This window comes from Panthera onca, chromosome E2, assembly GCF_046562875.1.
Source record: "Panthera onca isolate mPanOnc1 chromosome E2, mPanOnc1 haplotype 2, whole genome shotgun sequence".
In the NCBI taxonomy this organism is placed as follows: domain Eukaryota; kingdom Metazoa; phylum Chordata; class Mammalia; order Carnivora; family Felidae; genus Panthera; species Panthera onca.
This window is the reverse complement of record NC_138353.1, coordinates 24,874,933-24,898,339: the sequence shown is the minus strand read 5'-3', so window position 1 is coordinate 24,898,339 and position 23,407 is coordinate 24,874,933. Positions and strand designations below refer to the sequence as shown.

Sequence of the window (23,407 nt, the reverse complement as noted above, 5' to 3'; positions counted from 1 at the left end):
CTTCGGCTCAGGTCATGATCTCACGATCCGTGAGTTCGAGCCCCGCGTCGGGCTCTGTGCTGACAGCTCAGAGCCTGGAGCCTGCTTCGGATTCTGTGTCTCCCTCTCTCTCTGACCCTCCTCCATTCATGCTCTGTCTCTCTCTGTCTCAAAAATAAATAAACATTAAAAAAATTTAAAAAAAAAACCCAGATAAGGCTTGATGACAACTACAAGCCAATATCCTTGATCCTTACAAAAATTCTCAACATACTAGCAAACCAAATTAAGCAATACAGTAAAGGGTCACATACCATGATTTAGTGGAATTCATACTTGGAATGCAAGGATGGTTCAACATATACAAATCAATACATATGATACATTTCATTAGAAGTATGAGATTGAAAAATCATATGGTCATCTCAGTAGATACAGAAAAAGCATTTGAAAAAATTCAATATCCATTCATGATAAAAAAAAAAAAACTCTCAACAAATTAGGTGTAGAAGGAACCTACCTAACCATGACAAAGACCATATACGATAAGCCTATAGCTACCATCATACTCAATGGTGAAAGGTTAAAGCTTTTCTTCTAAGATCAGGAATAAGACAAGGGTGCCCACTCAGACCACTTCTATTCAACATAGTATTGGAAGTTCTAGCCAGAGCAGACAGACAAGAAAAAGAAATAAAAGTTACCAAAAATGGAAAGGAAAACTAAAATTGTCTCTATTTGCAGATGATTTTATATATAGAAAATCCTAGAGACTCAACCAAAAGACTTAGATTTAATCAACAAATTCAGTATAGTTGCAGAAATCAGTGGTGTTTCAATACAGTATCAATGAATTTTCAGAAAAGGAAAAAAAGCAAACAATCCCATTGACAATACATCAAAAACAAAATACTTAGGAATAAATTTAACCAAGAGGCAAAACAAAAAGACGTTGATAAAAGAAATTAAAGAAGGCACAAGTAAATGGAAAAATATTTGGTGTTCATGGATTGGAAGAATTAATATTGTTAAAATGTCCATACTACCCAAAACATTCAAAGCAATCCTTATTAAGATTTCATATGAGGAACCACAAAAGTCCCTGAATAGGCAAGCCAATCCTGGGAAAAAAGGGAAATGCTGGAAGCACCACACTTCCTCATTTCAAACTATATTACAAATGTATAGTATCAAAACAGTATAGTACTGGCATAAAAATAGACACATAGTCAATGTAATAGAATGAAGAGCCCAGAAATAATTCCATGCATTTATAATCAACTAATATTTGGCAAGGGAGCCAAAAATACTCAATGGAGAAAACACAGTCTCTTTAACAAATGGTGCTGTGAAAATTGGATATTTACTTGCAGAAGACCCCTATCTCACACTACTCACAAAAATTAACCTGAAATGGATTAAAGACTTAAATGTAAGACCTGAAACCATATATCTCCTATATTAAAAAATAGGGAAAAACTTGTTGACATGGGTCTTCACAATGATTTTTTGGATATGACTCCTAAAGCAAAAGCAACAAAATAATAAATAAGTAGGACTACATTAAACTAAAAAGTTTATACACAGCAAAACAAACAATTAACAAAATGAAAAGGCTATCTAGGAATGGGAAAAAAATATTTGCTAACCACATATCCAATGATGGGTTAACAGCCAAATATATAAAGAATTCATTCATGTAATTCATTAGCAAGCCCCCCCCCCAAATAATCCAACTAAAAATGGGCAAAGGCCAGAATAGATATTTTTCCAAAGAGTATATATGAATGGCTAACACATGCATGAAAACGTGCTCAACATTAGACCTGAACAAACATCTCTCCAAAGATGATATATAGATGTCAAACAAGAATATGCAAAAATGCTCCACATCATATGTCATTAGGGAAATTCAAATTAAACCAATGAAATTCCACTACACGTCTGTTAGAATAGCTAAAATCCATAACACTGATAACACCCAATGCAGCAACAGGAACTCTTACTTATTGCTGGTGGAAATCAAAACTATACAGCCACTTTTGAAAGCAGTTTGGCAGTTTCTTACAAAACTAAACATACTCTTGGTGTATGATCCAGGAATTGAGCTCATTGGCATTTCCCCAAGTGACTTCGAAACTTACGTCCATACAAAACCTGTACCTGGATGCCTATAACAGCTGAATTCATAATTGCCAAAACTTGGAAGCAAGCAAGATGTTCTTCAATGGGTGAATGGATAAATAAAATGTGGTACGTTTAGGTGATGGAATATTATCCAGCGCTAAAAAGAAATGAGCTATCAAGCCCTAAAAAGACATGGAGAAAACTTTAATGCATATTATTCAGTGAAAGAAGTCAATCTGAGAAATGTACATACTGTATGATTCCAACGATATGACCTTCTGGAAAAGGCAAAACTAAGGAGACAGTAAAAAGATCAGTTGGTGCTAAGGGTTAAGGGGGAGGTGGGATGAATGAAACATAGATGATTTTTAGGGCAGTGAAATTATTCTGTGTGATACTATAATGGTGGATATGTCATTACACATTGTTCAAACCTACAGAATGTATAATACCAAGAATGAACCATAATCTGAACTACGAACTTTGGGTGACAGTGATGTCTATTATAATAAATAGGTTATTCTGTTGACAGATTTTGACCATGGGGAAAGCTCTGTGGATGGGGAGGACAGAGTATGTGTGGAAAATCTGTGTACCTGCTGCTTAATTTTTTTGTAAACCTAAAATTGCTCCAAAAAATGGTCTATTTAAAAAAAGAAATTATACTCTATATATCCTATAAATAAAAAAATCAATGTTAGTTATAACAGAAAGTAACTCTTCCTTCTTTCCTTCCTTTCTTCCTTCCTTCCTTCCCTTCTTCCTTCCATCCTTCATTCCTTCCTGCCTTCCTTCCCCCTCCTTTCTTCCTTTCTTCCTTTCTTCCTGAACAATCCAGTCCAAAACCATCAGGTGAGTCTAAGCAAGTTAAGTCTGTGTGGGTTGAGGAAAAGAGTGAGACAGTGAGAGGTTGCACAAATAAAGGTAGGAGGACATCCCTGCAGCAAGGGGTGGAATGTCAGAGTCTGCAAATGGGGATGGGGACATTTGTGCTGAAGGCCCGGTACAAGGTGTTGAAGTCTGAGAAAAATGAAGAATGTAATAGAAGGGTCCATGGGCGATTGGGTTTCAAGTGGGAAAAAGAAGGCAACCATGGTAACTCAATGTGGAGTGTTGAAGATCTACCTGGCTAGAGAGGGCATCCATAAAGTGGAGTGGTAGCAGCCAGCACAGGGTTCGGGTTTAGGCAGGGTGAGGAGAGTAACTGTGTGTATGGGGATAGCAGCAGCAGCTGGTGTGATGTGTTAGAGCCTGAGAAGGGTGAGAAGCACATATGCAATGGGAATGGAGGAGGTATGAGTCAGTATAAGATGTCAAAGCCCAAGTAGGATCAGAAGGTCATATGGACAAATACTGTATGATCTTACTTATATGTGGAATCTTACAGAAACAGAGAATTAACTGGTAATTACCAATGGTGGGTGGTGGTGGGGGGTGGGAATGAGGGAAGGAGTGAAGGAGATTGAAAGATATAAGCTTCAAGCTATAAGATAAATAAGTTTTGGAGAGGTAACGTATAGCCTGTTGACTATAATTAACAACACTGTATTGTATATTTGAAAGTTCCCAAGAAAGTAGATTTTAAAAGTTCTCATCACAAGAAAAAATTGTAAACATGTGGGGTAATAGATATTAAACTTATTGTGGTAATTATTTTGCAATGTATACATATATCAAATCACTATGTTGTATACCTTAAACTTATATGACGTTACATGTCAATTACATTTCGATAAAACTAGAAAAAATCTACCAAAATATTTCCTCTCCACCCTCCCCTGAGACCCTAGTAGCTACCATTTTGCCTTCTGTATTTATGAATTTGAGTAATCTAGGTATCTTATATAAATGGAGTTGTTACACAGTATTTGTGCTTTTGTGTTTGGCTTACTTTTTTAGTTTATTTATTTATTTTGAGAGATAAAGAGAGAGAGAGAGAGAGAGAGAGAGAGAGAGAGAGAGAATCAGTGGGGGAGGGGCAGAGAATCAAAGCAGGCTTTGTGCTGACAGCAGTGACCCTGATATGGGGCTCAAACTCACAAACTGTGAGATCATGACCTGAGCCAAAGTCAGACGCTTAACTGACTGAGCCACCCAGGTGCTCCTGTGTCTGGCTTATTTAAGCATGATCTTTTATTTATTCAGGATCTATCCATGCTATAGCACATATCAAAATGTCGTTCCTTTTTATGACTGAAGAAATATTCTATTGTATGTATATACCATATTTTCTTTGTCCATTCTTTCATTGAATGCACATTTGGATTATTTCCACCTTTTGGTTATTGCAATGAATGGTGCTATGAAAATTAGTATAAAAATATCTGTTTGAGTCCGTTCTTCAAATTCTTTTGTGTATATACCTAAATATGAAATTGCTGCATCAAATGGTAACGCTATGTTGAAGTTTTTAAGGGAAGCTCAATACTGTTTTCCATGGCAGCTGCACCATTTTATATTCCCAGCAGCAATGCATAAGGGTTCCAATTTCTCCCATTCACACTGGCACTTGCTGTTTTTTGTTGAGTGTTTTTATCATGAAAAGGTGTTGATTTTGTTAACATGCTTTTTCTGCCTCAAATTGGCATGTGTTTTTCTCCTCCTTCTTTCTATTAATCTGGTACATTCCATTTTTCCAGATTTATTGAGATAGAATTGACAATTAAAATTGTATACGTATACCATGTATAATGTGGTGATTTGATATATGTATACTTTGTGAAATGATTACCACAATCAGAGTAATTAACATATCCATCATATTACATAGTTTATGTTACCTTTTGTTTTAGAAGAGAGAATGCTTACAAACTACTCTCTTAGGGGCGCCTGGGTGGCTCAGTTGGTTAAGCATCTGACTCATGATTTTGGGTCAGGTCATAATCTTTCCATCTGAGATTGAATCCCATGTCAGGCTCCATGCTGACCGTGTGGCTGTGGAGCTCTCTCACGTGCACTCTCTCTCTCTCAGTCTCAATCTCTCTTAAAAAAAAAAAAAAAAAAGATTTACTCTGTTAGGGGTGTGCCCGACTAGCTCAGTTGGTAGAGCATGTGACTCTTGATCTTGGGGTTGTGGGTATGAGCCCTCATGTTGGGTATGGAGATTGCTTAAAAATAAAATCTCAAAAAAAAGAAAGAAAAAATCTTGTTTAAAAAAATTTACTCTCTTAGCAAGTTTCAAGCACACAATACAGTATTATTAACTATAGCCACCATGATTCATGATGTATGTACATTAGATCCATAAAACTTATCTTACAACTGAAAGCTTGTACATTTTGATGAGCATCTTTCCACTTTCCCTATTCCCCAGATCCTGCCATTCTACTATCTGTTTCTGTGATTTAGAACTTTTTATGTTTTTTGTTTGTTTGTTTGTTTTTGTTTTAGATTCCACATGTTTAGAGATCATATGGTATTTGTATTTACCTGTTTGGCTTATTTCACTGAGCATTGTGTCTTCGAAGTTCATACATATAGTTGCAAATAGCAGGATTTCCTTTTTTCTCATGGTTGAATAACATTCACGTGAGGCTTACATAAAGCATCTTATAGTTATTACAGTGTATTCTAAGGTGATAACAACTTAACTCTGATTGCATACAAAAACTACCCTTTTACTCCATTTTGCCTCTGATGTTACAGTGTCCGTCTTTTTTTTTTTTTTTTTTTTTGAGAGTTCATGGGAGGGGCAGAAAGAGAGGAAGAGAGAGAGAGAGAGAGAGAGAGAGAGGGAGAGAGAGAGAGATTGAATCCCAAGCAGGCTCTGCATTGTAAGTGCAGAGCCCAACATGGGGCCCAAACCCATGAACTGCGAGATCATGACCTGAGCCAAAACCAAGAGTCAGATGCCTGGGGGACTGAGTCACCCAGGCATTCCACAATATCTGTTTTTTTATATTGTGTATCCATCAATAAACTATTGTAGCAATAGTTATTTAATGCTTTGTCCTTTAATCTTTGCATTAGAGTTAAGTGATTTATACAACACCACACTATAGTGTGAGAGTACTTACTATATTCTTACCTTTACCAGTATGTTTTATTCTTTCGTATGTTTTCATGTTAATAGCATCCTTTCATTTCAGATTAAGGAATTCCTTTCAGCATTTGCTATGGCAAGTCTAGTGATGATTAACTCCCTCAGACTTTTTCAGGGAAAATCTTTATCTCTCCTTCAATTATGAATGACAGCTTTGCCAGGTAATGTATTCTTGGTTGGCAGTTTTTTTTTCCTCTCAGCATTTTGATTTTTCATCTCACTCTATCCTGGCCTGTGGTGTTTGTGTTGAGGATGACACTGATAGCCTTATGGAGTTTACCTTGTATGTGGGATTTTTTTTTTTTTTGCTTTTAATATTTCCTCTTTGTTTTGAGACTGTTTTATTATAATGTATTGTAGAAGATATCTTTGGGTTGAATATATTTGGGGACCTATGAACTTCATGAATTTGGATGCCCATCTCTTTCCAGAAATGGGAAGTTCTCAGGCATTCTTTCTTTTTTTAAAAAACATTTTTTAATGTTTATTTTTGAAACAGAGATACAGTATGTAAGAGTAGGGGGGAGCAGAGAAAGAGGGGGGCAGAGGATCCAAAGCGGGCTCTGCACTGACAACAGTGTGGGGCTTGAACTCCCGAACCTTGAGATCATGACCCGAGCTGAAGTCAGATGCTTAATCAACTAAGCCACCCAGGTGCCCTCTCTAACATTATTTCTTTAAATAAGCTTTCTGTCCCTTTCTCCCTCTCTTTTCCTGCTAGTACTCCTAAAATACAGAAATTGTTTCAATTGATGCAATTTTATAATCCATGTAGTAGTCTTTCTTCAGTCTTTTTCATTCTTTTTGTTGTTGGTGATCTCCTCTAAATAAATAATTTCATGTGATTTGTCTTCGAGTTGAGATTCTTTCCCTTTATCAAGACAGTTGTTGGTGTTCTCTACTGCAATTTTCATTTTATTTGGTGTGGTCTTCAGGTCCAGAATTTCTGTTTAGTTCTGTTTTGTGATTTCTATCTCTCTGTTAAACTTCTTATTTTGTTCATGTGTTGTTTTCCTGATTTTATTGAATTGTTTTTCTTTGTTTCTTTGTAGGCTGCTGAGCTTCCTTAAAACAACTATTTTGAATTTTTTATCATTCAAATCATAGATCTCCATTTCTTTTGGGGTTGGTTAGTAAAAAATCAATTTGTTCCTTTGCTCCTTTGTTGGTTTCATTTTCCCTTGATTTTTCATGTTCCTTCAAGTGTTGGATTACTGCCTTTGCATTTGAAGTAGTAACTTCTTCCAGTCTTTATTGTCTGTCTTTGAAAGAGAAATAATTTCTGTCAGCCTGTTTAGGGATTCTCAGATTTTCTCAGACCATTCCTATAGGTATGCCTGCTCCACACTTCTTGTCCCGTGTGTGTGTGTGTGTGTGTGTGTGTGTGTGGCATTCTTAAGATTATATGCCTTCTTTCTGCAAAACTAGACCTAGTGCTGACAGCTTCAGCGTTACTTTTCCTAGGGCAGTGGTGAATATTCAAGTTTGTTTGCTTTCTCAGAATCTTGCAGAGTTGGACCAATTTTCTGTGCGTGTTCATGAGCTCTCTGCCAATCTTGCACTTGCCATTCGCAGGGGCACACATGGGGAACTGGCCACAAGATGTGTGTGCAGGGGATTATGTGGGTGAGGCATAGAGAGCATTAGGGATGCCTGTGGGCCATTTGGGGGAGTCTGCAGGCAAGATCCCTCTAGTGATTTGTGGTGGCCCTTGTAATGAAGTCCACAAAGCAGTTAGTATGTTCTATGTCTCTTAGAGCGGTGCACTCTAAGTCCTGCCTGCTCTGCTCCCAGCCTCTCCTCACCTTCAGTTGTGCAGCTTACCTCAGTATTCCAGATGGGGTGAGAAAGAGATGGGCATCTTTGGCAGTGTTGCCCACACTGGGGAATCTGGGTACTCACTCACATGCTCTCACTTTCTGCTATGGGAGAAATTGCAGGCCAAGGGGTTCTTCTTAGTATTGAGCTGTGCTATCTTGGGGGAATGGGGACACAGATAAAGTAAACCTATTTCTTTTACTTTCTTCAATGGATCCAATCTTTGTTTTTGTTTTTTCTTTCTCCCAGGATGTGCTAGAACTTCTCCACTGGACTCCTGGACTCCCATAAAGGGGGAGTATCACAAAGGATACTCTCATTTGCTGGCGTTGTCAAAATCAGGGTTCTTTGAGGGGAAGACGTTAGAAAACTATCACTCCTGTGGTTTATTACATTAAATGGTTTTTGTATGTAGAACCATCCGGGCACTCTGGGAAATAATCTCACTTGGTCATGACATAACTCTTTTTTGTTTTTTGAAACATGTTATCATATTAGAAAAGGGTTTTTTTTTTTTTTTGATCTATAAATCTTTTAACATGTGCTGAGTTTAGTTTGCTAGTATTTTGTGGACAAGATTTGGATCTTAATATTTTAATGGAAGGAAAGAATGCAACATAAGGCAGTTAGGATGGAAAAACAAAAATTTAAGTTAGAAAGTTGGGGGAACAGAGATTTTACATATTATTTTTATATATTAAAAACATCAATAAAAGAAACAATGAATTTGACATTGCACACCTATGAAAATTGTAATTAAATATTTTACAAATATGATAGAACAGTTTCAACCATACTTTCCTTCAAAAGAAGATTGCCACATAGGAAAATCATGAATCTGGAATCCATTTCTTTTTATGGAAAGATATTTAAAATTTTAATTACAATATGGGATAAAATGTTGGAACTGGCCACTTAAGAGGACCGAATACGAATTTTGGAAAAAAAAAAAAATCATCAGTTAATTTTAGATAAAGGGTAAGAATGAACCACGAATTTACTGAAGTTGCTTTAAAATCAGTTCTTCCATTCCCATTAACATACCATCATGAGACAGTTTTCCTACCATGAGAAATTAGAAATAGTTTAGATATAAAATTTCCTCTGCCTTTATCAATCCAATCTACTTTAGATAAATTACCACACAAGAAAAAATATATGTCACATTAAAAGCTTTAAGTATTCGTACACAATGGATTCATTCATTCAGAGTATGCTTACAGGCATTTATTAAGAGAATAGAAATTTCACTCACACCTTTGCTTTAGTTACAACTGTAGAACAAAAACAGTGTAATAGCCATTTACTATAATAAATGCTGATTGGCACATTTTCTCAAAGTGTACAGTTTTTAAAATTATTTTCTGTTTGTCCTGATTGTTTGCTGAAATGTAATTTTGTCTGTTGAATTTCACATTTAAAAAATGAATTTGTATTTTGTATAATTTTTTCCATTTCAGTTTACGTGTAATTTATTCTTATCTTAATTTAGTTAAGTATCAGCGATTGACGGATTAAGAAAGAAAAAACGGGTCCTTCATCTTGGACGAAGTAGCGCTGGTGTAAATACCTAAAGTGTGCTCCTAGACAGCATACTGCATTTTATTCAAATTCGCCTGGTAGTGGGCCTTAGGCAATTATTTATTAAATAAATGAATGAATTTTCAATCTTGAACGCTAGGTCCACACTGTTAATCAGATGTCTATTACAGTCTCTCAATGATTACAGTTGCTGACATTTTTGAAGTTATTAAATGCCTTCACCTATGCTAGGCGCTTTTTCTTCCACCACCTTCACGCAAGTTCTCCTTTCTCCCCGGGGAGAGGGCGTGCCCAGCACCACGACCCGCCTTATCTGTGCATTCGTTGGTGGATCCCGAGGCCTGTTACTGCCGAGTCCCGCCCAAACCACGCCCCCACGCATTCCTCAGGACCAGGAGAAGGCGTGGTCATTGTGGCGCTAGACCTTCCAGACCGTCTCCTCTCCTAAGAATCGGGACGCGCTCGAAGGCCGGCGCTGTGAGGGTGGGAGTGCATTCCGCGGTCCCACGGAGTCTGCGCGAGAGGCCCGCGACCGCCGCTGGCGCACACCGCGCCCAGCTGCCTCGGCACGCGGCCTCCGCGCGAGTTCGCGCACGCACGCGCGCGCGCACCTGCCCAAGCCTCGGCCTGGGCAGCGGGGACCCGCCTGGCGGAGGCTGGGCCGCTGAGGTACGAGGGGAGGAGCCCGAGCTGTGGCGCTGTTGTCGCTCCCGTCGCCGTCGCCGCACTGCCGCCGCCCCCGAGAGGAGCATGTCTGCAACTCGAGCCAAGAAAGTGAAGATGGCCACCAAATCGTGCCCCGAGTGCGACCAACAGGTGGGCGCTGAGGGCCGGCCGGGCGGGTGCTTGGGCGGGCGCGCGGGCGGGCGCGCGGGCGGGCGGCCTTTGCTGGCGACCGTTGGCTGTGGAGAGGCCGCCTCGCCGGGTCCGGGAGGCCGAGCGGGCGGGCCGGCCCTTGGGCTCGGGGACTACAGTGGGAGCCCGGAACGGGCCGGGCTGAGCCGAGGAGGTGCCAGGGAGGCGCTCAGGCTCGCAGTCCGGCCGGCGACAGCCGGGCGACTGTGTGCGCGGGAGAGAGGCGTGGGTTTGTCTAGAGCCGACGAGGCGCCCTGTCCGGACCCTCCCCGAGTCGCCTGGCCGGCTCCGGGTGACAGCGGCGGGAGCGCGGGGACAGCGGCCCAAGTGGACGAGCACGGCCCTTTCAGTCCCCTTCTGCCCCGACGAGAATGCCCGATGTGCCCGGCTCCAGGCTCCTGGGTTCTGGCTCCGAAAGCCGCTCCTGCCACGCAGAGTTGCTTTGTTCCTGTCAGATGTATATGGTGACAAAAAGAGCCGCAGCCATAATGACATTTTCCGTTTAGATTTCAGTAATTTGGTGATCTTAATGTTCTTTTAATACTTTTCATAACCCAAATAATCATTTGTTAATTTGTTTTAAATTTTTAATAGAACACCATTAACTACCAAGTTATGTTAAAGCCCTGTTTCTTAAAATAGTATGTGTCTAAATTTTTTAAAAATGAATTTGCCATTCTTACCTGTATGTGGTTTCTTGAATTTTTAATACCTGATTTATAAACCAAGTTCACAAGGTCATGCAATGGCTTTATGACCACCAGTGCTCTAGTGCAGGTAGCCACTCAGGCTTATCCCAGGCCCCTGGGCCCAGTTATAAAAACTCCGTGCAATCAGAATAGCATCAGAATTGTGGTCCGTGAGGATCCTCATAGCATACTAAGGACTATCTCTGCCTTTCCAGACAGCTCAGATATGGAAGCAAACAAACAAAAACAAAAAAAACACAAAACCCCCCAAAACCCTTCTAGTGGTTGCAAGACTTACCATGGCTTAGAAATTTCATGTTTCTTAGCCCATGAGTAAGAACTTTGCTTCCAAGATTTTGCAGGGAATGGTGTGATTATATTGTACTTAGGGAGGCCTAAAACGGTAGCTTCTCATCAGGTACCTTCCAGTCCAAATGCCTTATTAAGGGGCCATTTTTACCATAGCAATATTGCCTAATAACACTACTCGATTAGGCTGACAGGATCAAGAGTGCTAGACTTACCCAAAGTTTTTTTTTTTTTTCCCTCAGGAAGGACTTCTGTGAGCACTTTACTAACATGTCATAATCCTATGAAGTTTTTTTTTTCTCTTGTTCTATAAAATTTGGCTATTCTTAACTAGAAAAAGTAGAAATTCATTTAAAACTGCAATTAAAACTATTGGTAAGACATCTTTTATGCCAAAATGAAGTGTCTATCTTTTCAAAATAGTTACCTCTCTTTTTACCTCCCTCTATTGCCTTGGCAATAGAAATTTACTGCCTCCTCTAAAAATTTCTCTCAGCAGTTTGTTGTAGTTTTCATTGTACAGGTTTTGCACATATTTTGTGAATTTATCCTTATGAATTCAACTTTTTGGGTGCTATTTTGAGTGGAATTGTTTGAAAATTTTTGTTTTATGTCTATTATTCACATATAGAAATACAATTGATTTTTTTCATTGTGGTAAAAAAGATTAAATTCACCCTTTAAACTATGTTAAAGGGTCTACTTTAGTAGTATTAATATATTTACAGTGTTGTGCAATCATCACCATTATCTAATTCCAGAACATTTTTATCACTCTGAAGTGAGACCTTGTTTCCATTAAGCAGTCACTCCCTATTCCACCCTGCTTCCAGCCCCTAGCAACCACTAATTTGCTTTCTGTATCTATGGATTTGCTTCTTCTTGATATTTCTTATATAGATGAAATTGTATAATATATGCCCTTTGATATCTGATTCCGTTAATTAGGCATTTAGTTTGTCTATATTCTAGCATATGTCTGTACTTTGTTTCTTTTTATGGCCAAATAACATTCCATTGTATGGATATATCACATATTGTTATTCATTATTGACGGGCATTTCAGTTGTTTCTACCTTATAGCTATTGTGAATAGGCTTCTGTGAACATTCACATACAAGTTTTTGTTTTAATATCTGTTTTTATTTCCTTTATTATATTCACAGGAGTGAAATTGCATGGTTATGTGGTGATTCTGTGTTTAACTTATTTAACTGCTTACCTGTTTTCCATAGCCATTGCTCTATTTTACATTCCTACCAACACTGTACATGGGTTCTAATTTTTCCACACCCTCAGCAACAGTGGTATTTTTGTTTTTAAAAAATTATTACAAAGAATGACACTGTATAATTTTAAAGGGAACAATTCAACAAGAAAACACAACAGTTGTAAATTTTTATACACCCAACATAGAAACACTCAAATACTTAAAAGCAGTTAATAACATAAAAGAACTAATTGATAGTAATACACTAATAGTAAGGGACTTCATTCCCCACTTACATCAGTGGATAGATCATCCAAACAGAAAATCAGAAGGAAACAGTGGCTTTGAATGACACATTGGACCAGATGGATTTAACATATATATTCAGAACATTCCATCCTACAACAGCAGGACACATACTCTTTTCTTTGTTTCTTTGTTTCTTTGTTTCTTTCTTTTTCAAATTTTTAATGTTTGTTTATTTTAGAGAGACAGAGTGCAAAAGGGGGAGGGGCAGAGAGAGACACAGAATCTGAAGCAGGCTCCAGGTTCCAAGCTGTCAACACAGAGCCTGATGTGGGGCTCAAACTCATGAACTGTGAGATCATGACCTGAGCTAAAGTCAGATGCTTGCCCAACTGAGCCAGGTGCCCTGGATACATGTTCTTTTAAAGTACACGTGGAATATTCTTCAGAACAGAACACCTATTAGGCCAAAAAACTGATCTCAAATTCAAAAATATCACATGTATCTTTTCTTTCTTTCTTTCTTTCTTTCTTTCTTTCTTTCTTTCTTTCTTTCATTCTTTCTTTCTTTCTTTCACTTAATTTATTTGGAGAGAGAGCACAAGTGAGAGAGGGAGGGAGAGGCAGAGAGAGGGAGAGAGGAAGAATTCCAAACAGGCTGTGTTGACACAGTGCAGAGCCCAGCATGGGGTTCAAACCCATAAACTGTGAGCTCGTGATCTGAGCCAAAATCAAGAGTTGGTTGCTTAACTCAGCCACCCAAGGGCCCCACTATGCACCTTTTCTGACCACAACACTGTACAACTAGAATCATTCACAAGAAAAAAACCTGGAAAGAACACAAATTCATGGAGGTTAAATAACGTGCTACTAAACAATGAATGGGTCAAATGAGAAATCAAAGAGGAAATTAAAAAATATACGGAGACACTTGAACATGAGAACACGATGGTCCAAAATCTTTAGGATGCAGCAAAAGCTTTTCTGAGAGGGCAGTTTGTAGCAATACAGGCCTGTCTCAGAAAGCGAGAAAAAACTCAACCTAACCTTACATCTAAAGAAGGAGTTAGAAATAGAAGAACAAACAAAACCCAAAACCAGTAGAAGGAAATAATAAAGATTAGAGCAGAAAAAAAGAAAATAGAGCCAAATAAAAACCAGTAGAACATCATTAAACCAGTATCTTTGAAAACATCAACAAAATTGATAAACTTTTTTCTTTTTTTTCTGGAAAAAAAGAGGACTTAAATAAACAAGATCAGAAATAAAAGAGGAGAAATAACACCACAGAAATACAAAGGATTATAAGAGAACATTATGAAAAATTATATGCCAACAAATTAAACAATCTAGAAGAAATGGATAAACTCCTAGAAACATAAACTGCCAACAATAGAAATGGGAAGAAATAGAAAATTTGAACAGACCCGCAACCAGCAAAGAAATGGAATCGGTAATCAAAAGTCTCCCAACAAACAAAAGTCCAGGACCAGATAGCTTCCCAGGGGAATTTCTACCAAACATTTAAAGAATAGTTAATACCTATTCTCAAACTGTTGTAAAAAGTAGAGGAGGAAGGAAAGCTTCCATATTGAGTCTATGAGGCCACCGTTATCCCGACACCAAAACCAGACAAAGATGCTACAGAAAAAAGAGAAGTATAGGCCGGTATCTCAACAAAATAGTAGTGAACCGAATCCATCAATACATTAAAGAAATCATTCACCATAATCAAGTGGGATTTATTCCTAGGATGCAAGTGTGGTTCAATCAATGTATAAGTCAATCAATGTGATACATCCATAAGAGAAAGGATAAAAACCATATGATTATTCTAATAGATGCAGAAAAAGCATTCGACAAAGTACAACATGCATTCATGATAGAAAGCCTCCACAAAGTAGGTCTAGAGGGAACATACCTCAACATATAAAGGCCATATATGAAAAACCCACAGTCAACATCATATTCAGTGGGGAAAAACTGAAAGCTTTTCCCCTAAGGTCAGGAGCAAGACAAGAATGTCCACTCTCCCCACTTGTATTCAACATAGTTCTGGAAAAGATACCCAAATTGATAAGAAAAAAGTAAAACTTTTCCTATTTGTAGTTGACATGATACTATGTATAGAAACTGCTAAAGACTCTACCAAAAAAACTACTAGAATACAAAATCAATATACGCTACAAATTAAGCATTCCTATATGCTACAAATGAAGCAACGTACAGTGAAATTAAGAAAACAGTCCTGAGTGTTGAGTCTGGTAAGTTCTTTATAGATTTTGGATACTAACCCTTTATTCATTATGTCATTTGTGAATATCTTCTCCCATTCTGTCGGTTGCCTTTTAGTTTTGTTGATTGTTTCCTTTGCTGTGTAGAAGCTTTTTATCTCGATGAGGTTCCAATGGTTCATTTTTGCTTTTATTGTCCTTGCCTTCGGAGATGTGTCGAGTAAGAAGTTGCTGTGGCTGAGGTCAAAGAGGTTGTTGCTTGTTTTCTCCTCTAGGTTTTTAATGGTTTGCTGTCTTATTTAGGTCTTTCATCCATTTTGAGTTTACTTTTGTGTATGGTGTAAGAAAGTGGTCCAGTTCTCCCAGCACCATTTGCTAAAGAGATTGTCTTTTTTTCCATTGGATACTTCTTCCTGCTTTGTCAAAGATTAGCTGGCCACACATTTTGGGGGTCCATTTCTGGGTTCTCCATTCTATTCCATTGGTCTGTGTGTCTGTTTTTGTGCCAATACCATCCTGTCTTGATGATTACAGCTTTGTAGTAGAGGCTAAAGTCTGGGATTGTGATGCCAGCTTTGGTTTTCTTTTTCAACATTACTTTAGCTATTTGGGGTCTTTTGTGGTTCCATATAAATTTTAGGGCTGTTTGTTCTAGCTTTGAGAAGAATGTTGGTGCAATTTTGATTGGGATTGCATTGAATGTGTAGATTGCTTTGGGAAGTATTGACATTTTAATAATGTTTGTTCTTCCAATCCATGAGCATGGAATGTTTTTCCGTTTCTTTGTGTCTTCTTCAATTTCTTTGATAAGTTTTCTATAGTTTTCAGCCTACAGATCTTTTACCTCTTTAGTTAGGTTTATTCCTAGGTATTTTATGGTTTTTGGTACAGTTGTAAATGGGATTGGTTTCTTGATTTCCCTTTCTGTTGCTTCTTTATTGGTGTATAGAAATGGAACCGATTTCTGTACATTGATATTGTATCCTGTGACTTTGCTGAATTCATGTATCAGTTCTAGCAGCTTTTTGGTGGAGTCTTTCAGGTTTTGTAGAGTATCATGTCTTCTGCAAAAATTGAAAGTTTGACTTCTTTGCCAATTTGGATGCCTTTTATTTTATTTTGTTGTCTGATTACTGAGGCTAGTACTTCCAATACTGTGTTAAACAACAGTGGTAAGAGTGGACATCCCTGTCGTGTTCCTGATCTCAGGGGGAAAGCTCTCAGTTTTTCTCCATTGAGGATATTAGCTGTGGGCTTTTCATATATGGCTTTTATGATGTTAAGGTATGTTCCTTCTATCCCAACTTTCTTGAGGGTTTTTAAGAAAGTATGCTGTATTTTGTCAAATGGTTTTTCCGCATCTATTGACAGGATCATATCGTTCTTACCCTTCTATTAATGTGGGGTGTCACATTGATTGATTTATGAATATTGAACCAGCCCTGCAGCCCAGGAATAAATCCCACTTGATCATGGTGAATAATTCTTTTAAAATACTGTTGAATTCGATTTGCTAGTATCTTGTTGAGAATTTTTGCTTTATGTTCATCATGGATATTGGCCTCTAATTCTCATTTTTAGTGGGGTCTCAGTCTGGTTTGGGAATCAAGGTAATGCTGACTTCATAGGATGAGTCCGGAAGCTGTCCTTCCATTTCTATTTTTTGGAACAGCTTGAGAAGGATAGGTATTAACTCTGCTTTAAATGTCTGGTAGAATTGCTCCGGGAAGCCATCTGGCCCAGGACTGTTATATGTTGGGAGATTTTTTGATAACTAATTCCATTTCTTCACTCGTTATGGGTCTGTTCTAATTTTCTGTTTCTTCCTGTTTCAGTTTTGGTAGTGTGTGGGTATTTAGGAATTTTTCCATTTCTTCCCGGTTGTCCAGTTTGTTGGTATATAATTTTTCATAGTAGTCTCTAAGAATTGTTTGTATTTCTGTGGTATTGGTTGTGATCTCTCCTCTTTCATTCGTGATTTTATCTATTTGGGTTCTTTTTTCTTTTTGAGAAGTCTGGCTAGGGGTTTATCAATTTTGTTTATTCTTTCAAAAAACCAGCTTTTAGGGGTGCCTGGGTTGCTCAGTTGGTTAAGTGTCCGACTTCAGCTCAGGTCACGATCTCGCGATCTCGCGATCTCGCGATCTCGCGGTCCGTGAGTTCGAGCCCCGCGTTGGGCTCTGGGCTGATGGCTCAGAGCCTGGAGCCTGCTTCCGATTCTGTGTCTCCCTCTCTCTCTGCTCCTCCCCCGTTCATGCTCTGTCTCTCTCTCTGTCTCAAAAATAAATAAACGTTAAAAAAAAAAATTAAAAAAACCAGCTTTTAGATTCATTGATCTGTTCTATTGTGGTTTTTTTTATTTGTATTTATTTCTGCTGTAATCTTTATTATTTCTCTTCTGCTGCTGGCTTTGGGGTTTCTTTGCTGTTCTGCTTCTTGTTCCTTTAGGTGTGCAGTTAGGTTTTCTATTTGGGATTTTTCTTGTTTCTTGAGATAGGCCTGGATTGGAATGTATTTTCCCCTTAGGACTGCCTTTGCTGCATCCCAGATGGTTTGGACTGTCATGTTTTGATTTTAATTTGCTTCCATATATTTTTAAATTTCTTCTTTAATTGACAGGTTGACTTACTCATTCTTCAGTAGAATGTTCTTTAATCTCCATGCATTTGGAGGCTTTCCAAATATTTTCTTGTGGTTGATTTCAAGTTTCATAGTATTGTGATCTGGAAATATGCATGGTATGATCTCAATTCTTTTGTGTTTATTGAGGGCTGTTTTGTGACACAGTATGTGATCTATCTTGGAGAATGTTCCATGTGCACTCAAGAAGAATGTGTATTCTCCTACTTTTGGATGAAAAGTTCTAAATATCTGTCAAGTCTATCTGGTCTGGTGTATCATTCAAGTCCATTGTTTATTGATTTTCTGCCTAGATGATCTGTCCATTGCTATAAGTGAAGTATTAAAGTCCTCTGCAATTACCATATTTTTACCAATAAGATTATTTGTGATTAATTGAGTTACATATTTGGGTGCTTAAAAGTTGGGGGCATAAACATTTATTTGTTAGCTCTTCTTGATGTAATTACGATATAATGTCCTTCTTCATCTCTTGTTACAGCCTTTAGTTAAAATCTAGTTTGTCTAATATAGGTATGGCTACTCCAGCTTTGTTTTAACTCCCTGTAGCATGATAGATGGTTCTCCATCCTCTCACTTTCAATCTGAAGGTGTTCTCAGGTCTAAAATGAGTCTCTTGTATGGGGGCCTGGGTGGCTCGGTTGGCTAAGCATCCGACTCTTGGTTTCGGCTCAGGTCATGATCTCATCGTTTTGTGTGTTCTAGCCCCATGTCTGGCTCCTCCTTGCTGACGGTGCAGAGCCTGCTTGGGATTCTTTGTCTCCTTCTCTCTCTGCCCATTCCCCACTCACAATGTTTCTGTCCTCAAAATAAATAAACTTAAAAAAATTTTTTTTGATGAGTCTCTTGTAGACAGCATACAGATAGATCTTGCTTTTTATCCATTCTGATACTCTGTGTCTTTTGTTTGGGGCATTTAGTCCATTTACATCCAGAGCTATTATTGAAAGATATGGATTTAGTGTCATTGTGTTATCTGTAGGTTTCATGCTTGTGGTGATGTCTCTGGTCCTTTGTAGTGTTTGCAGCGTTCCACTCACAGAGTCCCCCTTAGGATCTCTTGCAGGGATGGGTTAGTGGTCATGAACTCCATCAGTTTTTGTTTGTCTGGGAAAACCTTTTTCTCTCCTTCTATTCTGAATGACAGCTTTGCTGGATGAAGGATTCCTGGCTGCATATTGTTTCTATTCAGCACATTGAATATTTCCTGCCACTCCCTTCTGGCCTGCCAAGTTTCAGTGGATAGGTCTGCTACTACCCTTATGTGTCAACCCTTTTAGGTTAAGGCCTGTTTGTCCATAGCTGCTTTCAGAATTTTCTCTTTATCTTTGTATTTTGCCTGTTTCACTATGATATGCCATGGAGAAGACCTATTCTTGTTAAATTTGAAGGAAGTTCTCTCTGCCTCCTGGATTTGGATGTCTGCCTCCTTGCCCAGATTAGTGAAGTTCTCTGCTATAAATTGTTCAAGTAAACCTTCTGCCTGTCTCTCTTTTCTTCTGGAACTCCTATGATACTTGATATTACTACGTTTCATTGAATCACTTAGTTTTCTAATTCTTCCCTCATGGTCTAGTATTTTCTTATCTCTTTCTCAGCTTCATCATTTTCCATAATTTTATCTTGTTTCACTTATTCTCCCCTCTGCTTCCTCCATCCTTGATGTCACTGCATCTAGTTCATTTTGTACCTCATTTGCAGCATTTCTTAATTCGTCATGACTATTTCTTATCCTTGATCTCTGCAGCAGTAGATTCTCTGCTGTCTTCTATGCTTTTTTCAAGCCCAGCTATTAATTTTATGACTATTATTCTAAATTCTTGGTCAGATATATTGTTTATATTTGTTTTGAGCAATTCTCTTGCAAGGGAAATAAAAGTAAAAATGAACTTTTGGGACCTAATCAAGATAAAAAGCTCCTGCACTGCAAAGGAAACAACAAAACTAAAAGGCAGTCGACAGAATGGGAGAAGATATTTACAAATGACATAATGAATAAACGGTTAGTATCCAAAATCTATAAAGAATTTACCAAACTCAACAGCTGAAAAACAATTCAGTGAAGAAATGGGCAGAAGACAGGAACAGACACTTTTCCAAAGAAGACATCCAGATAGCCAACAGAAACATGAAGCGATGCTCAACATCACTCATCATCAGGGAAATACAGATCAAAGCCACACTGAGATACCACCTCATACCAGTCAGAGTGGCTAAAATTAACAACTCAGGAAACAACACGTTGGCAAGGTTGTGGAGAATCGGGAACCCTCCTGCACTGTTGGTGGGAATGCAAACTGGTGCAGCTGCTCTAGAAAACAGTGTGAAGGTTCCTCAAATAATTAAAAGTAGAACTATCCTATGACCCAGGAATAGCACTGCTAGGAATTTATCCAAAGGATACAGGAATGCTGATTCATAGGGGCACTTGTGCACCAATGTTTATAAATTGCTTTCAACAATAGCCAAATCATGGGAAGAGCCCAAAAGTCCATGAATGGATAAAGAAGATGTGGTTTATATATACAATGGAATTCTTCTTGGCAATGAGAAAGAATGAAATTCTTCCATTTGCAACAATGTGGATAGAACTGGAGGGTATTATGCTAAGTGAAATAAGTCAGTTACAGAAAGACAGATATCATATATTTTCACTCATGTGGAACTCGAGAAGCTTAACAAGACCATGGGGGAAGGGGAAAAAATAGTTTCAAGCAGAGGGAGGCAAACCATAATAGACCCTGAAATACAGAGAAGAAACTGAGGGTTGATGGGAGGGTGGGAGAGAGGGGAAAAGGGAGGATGGGCATTGAGGAGGGCATGTTTTGGGATGAGCCCTGGGTATTGTATGTAAGCGATGAATCATAGAAATCTACCCCTGAAACCAAAAGCACACTCTACACAGTATGTTAGCTAACTTGACAATAAAGTATTTAAGAAAAATATACTTCAGTAACAAATGTTTGAAATCAGAAGTGGTTATTTTTTTTCTAAGACGCATTACTACTAAAGTAATGCGAGTTTTCATCCTGTGTGAAACAGCTGGACCATTATGAGATCACATTAGCACTAATTGATATTTTTTATGCAGTTTTTGCTAACCCAGCTTCATTGGACTCAAAAGGATTTTTTAAATCCATAGTAAAGGCTGTTTTGTAATCTTATCATGATTCTCTTGAATCAGGTTACTGTCTGATTTCTCTGTAACAGTATTTTCTTGAAACTCTCAGTGAAGTCAATATTAGTTTTTTTTTTTTTTTTTTTAAATAGACCTGGAATGGGGCGCCTGGGTGGCGCAGTTGGTTAAGCGTCCGACTTCAGCCAGGTCACGATCTTGTGGTCCGTGAGTTCGAGCCCCGCATCAGGCTCTGGGCTGATGGCTCAGAGCCTGGAGCCTGTTTCCGATTCTGTGTCTCCCTCTCTCTCTGCCCCTCCCCCGTTCATGCTCTGTCTCTCTCTGTCCCAAAAAAAAAAAAAAAAAAAAAAAAGTTGAAAAAAAAAATAGACCTGGAACAATAGTATTTTATGTTTTATTTGCTATAATATTATCATGTTTATGTTAATATGTATATGTATATGATATATATCATACTGTTAATAATTTCTTCTGAGGAGCTTCAATTTTTATAATGTCTGTATTTGAATCTATTATAATAATCTCATGTGTTTCAAAAAAATAAACAGTCCCATTTACAATGGCCCAAAACAACAAAATACCTAGAATAAATTTAAGGAGGTAAAAGACTTGTACTCTGAGAACTGTAAAATAATTTATGAAAGAAATTGTAGATGACACAAATAAATGGAAAGATATTCCATGCTCATGAACTGGAGGAACCAATATTATAAAAATGTTTACCCTACCCAAAACAATCTACAGATTTAATGCAATCCCTATCAAAATACCACCATCATTCCCTATCAGAATACCAACAGCATTTTTCACAGAACTAGAACAAATAATCCTAAAATTTGTATGGAACCACAAAAGACCCCAATAGCCAAAGTAGTCTTGAAAAAGAATGAAACTGGAGGTTTCACAATACCAGATTTCAAGATATACTACAAAGAATAGAGAGCCCAGAAACAAAGCCACAAATATATGATCAATTAATGTTTGATGAAGGAGGCAAGAATGTATAATGGGAGAGACCATCTCTTCAGCATATGGTGTTGGGAAGACTGGACCACTCTCTTATGCCATAAACAGAAATAAACTAATAATGGATTAAAGATATAAATGCAGTTCCTGAAACCATAAAAACCCTAGAAGGGAGTACAGGCAGTAATGTCTCTAACATTGATAATAGCAACATTTTTCTAGATATGTCTCCTGAGTCAAGGGAAACAAAAGCAAAAATAAACTATTGGGACTACATTAAAATAAAAAACTTATGTACAGTAAAGGAAACAGCAAAACTACAAGAGAACTTACTGAATGGCAGAAGATATTTGCAAATGATATATCTGATATAGGGTTAGTATGCAAAATATATAAAGAACTGATACAACTCAACGCCCAAAAAACAAATAATCCAATTAAAAAGTGGGCAGAAGACATTAACAGACATTTCCCCAAAGAGGAAATCCAGATGGCCATCATACACATAAAAAGATACTCAGCGTCTCTCATCATCAGAGAAATGCAAATCAAAACTACAGTGAGATATCACCTCACACCTGTCAGAATGGCTAAAATAAAAAAACTTAAGAAACAAGTGTTGGCGAGGATATGGAGAAAAAGGAACCCTCTTGACTGTTGGTTGGAGTGCAAATTGGTGCAGCCACTGTGGAAAACAACATGGAGGTTCCTCACAAAGTTAAAAATAGAACTACTCTAGGATCTACCAATTGCACTACCAAATATTTACTCAAAGAATATGAAAACACTAATTAGAAAAGTTATATACACCTCTATATTTATTATATTTACAATAGCCAAGATCTGGAAGCAGCTCAAGTGCTTATCAGCAGATGAATAGATAAAGAAGTGATGTATACACGTACATACATACATACACACAGAATATTATTGTCATAAAAAAGAATGAAATCTAGCTGTTTGCAACAACATGGAGCTAGAGAGTATAATGCTAAATGAAATAAGTCAGAGTAAGACAAATATTGTATGATTTCATTCATGTGGGATTTAAGAAACAACAAAGAAAAGAGAAAAAAAACAGACTCTTCAACTATAAAGAACAAAGTGATGGTTGCCAGAGAGGAGGTAGTTGAGGAGATGGGTGAAATAGGTGAAGGGGATTAAGGGTACACTTGTGGTGGACACTGAGTAATGTATAGGAATGTTGAATCACTGTATTATACATCTGGAACTAGTATAACACTGTAAAAAGTAAAAATAAAAATTATAGTCATCCTAGTGTGTGTGAAATAGGATATCATTTTGGCTTTGATTTGCATTTTCATAACAAATAAGGACATTGAACATCTTTCCATGTGCTTGTTGGCCATTTATGTATCTTTTTAGAGAGACATCTATTCAAGTTTGTTGTCCATTTTTAAATTGGCTTGTTAATTGGGTTTTTCTTTTTGTTGTTGTAAGAGTGTTTGTATATTCTGGATATAGATGCTTTTCAGATATATGATTTACAAATATTTGCAAAAACTATGGGTTGTATTTTACTTTCTTATAGTGTCCTTTGATGCACAAACATTTTTTATTTTGATGAATGCCTATTTTTTCTTTTGTTGCTTG

At 37.8% G+C, this 23,407-nt stretch overlaps 1 protein-coding gene across 1 annotated transcript in view; it reads left to right on the top strand.

The window, feature by feature from the left end:
• The first annotated feature begins 3,083 nt into the window (after window positions 1-3,083).
• LOC144612750 (uncharacterized) overlaps window positions 3,084-23,407 on the top strand; it is a 61,487-nt gene continuing 41,163 nt past the window's right edge. Inside the window, exons 1-4 of the mRNA XM_081791380.1 lie at window positions 3,084-3,201; window positions 8,216-8,327; window positions 9,427-9,433; window positions 9,740-10,324. Coding sequence (XP_081647506.1) covers window positions 3,084-3,201; window positions 8,216-8,327; window positions 9,427-9,433; window positions 9,740-10,324 — 822 coding nt within the window. The remainder of the gene's footprint in view (window positions 3,202-8,215; window positions 8,328-9,426; window positions 9,434-9,739; window positions 10,325-23,407) is intronic.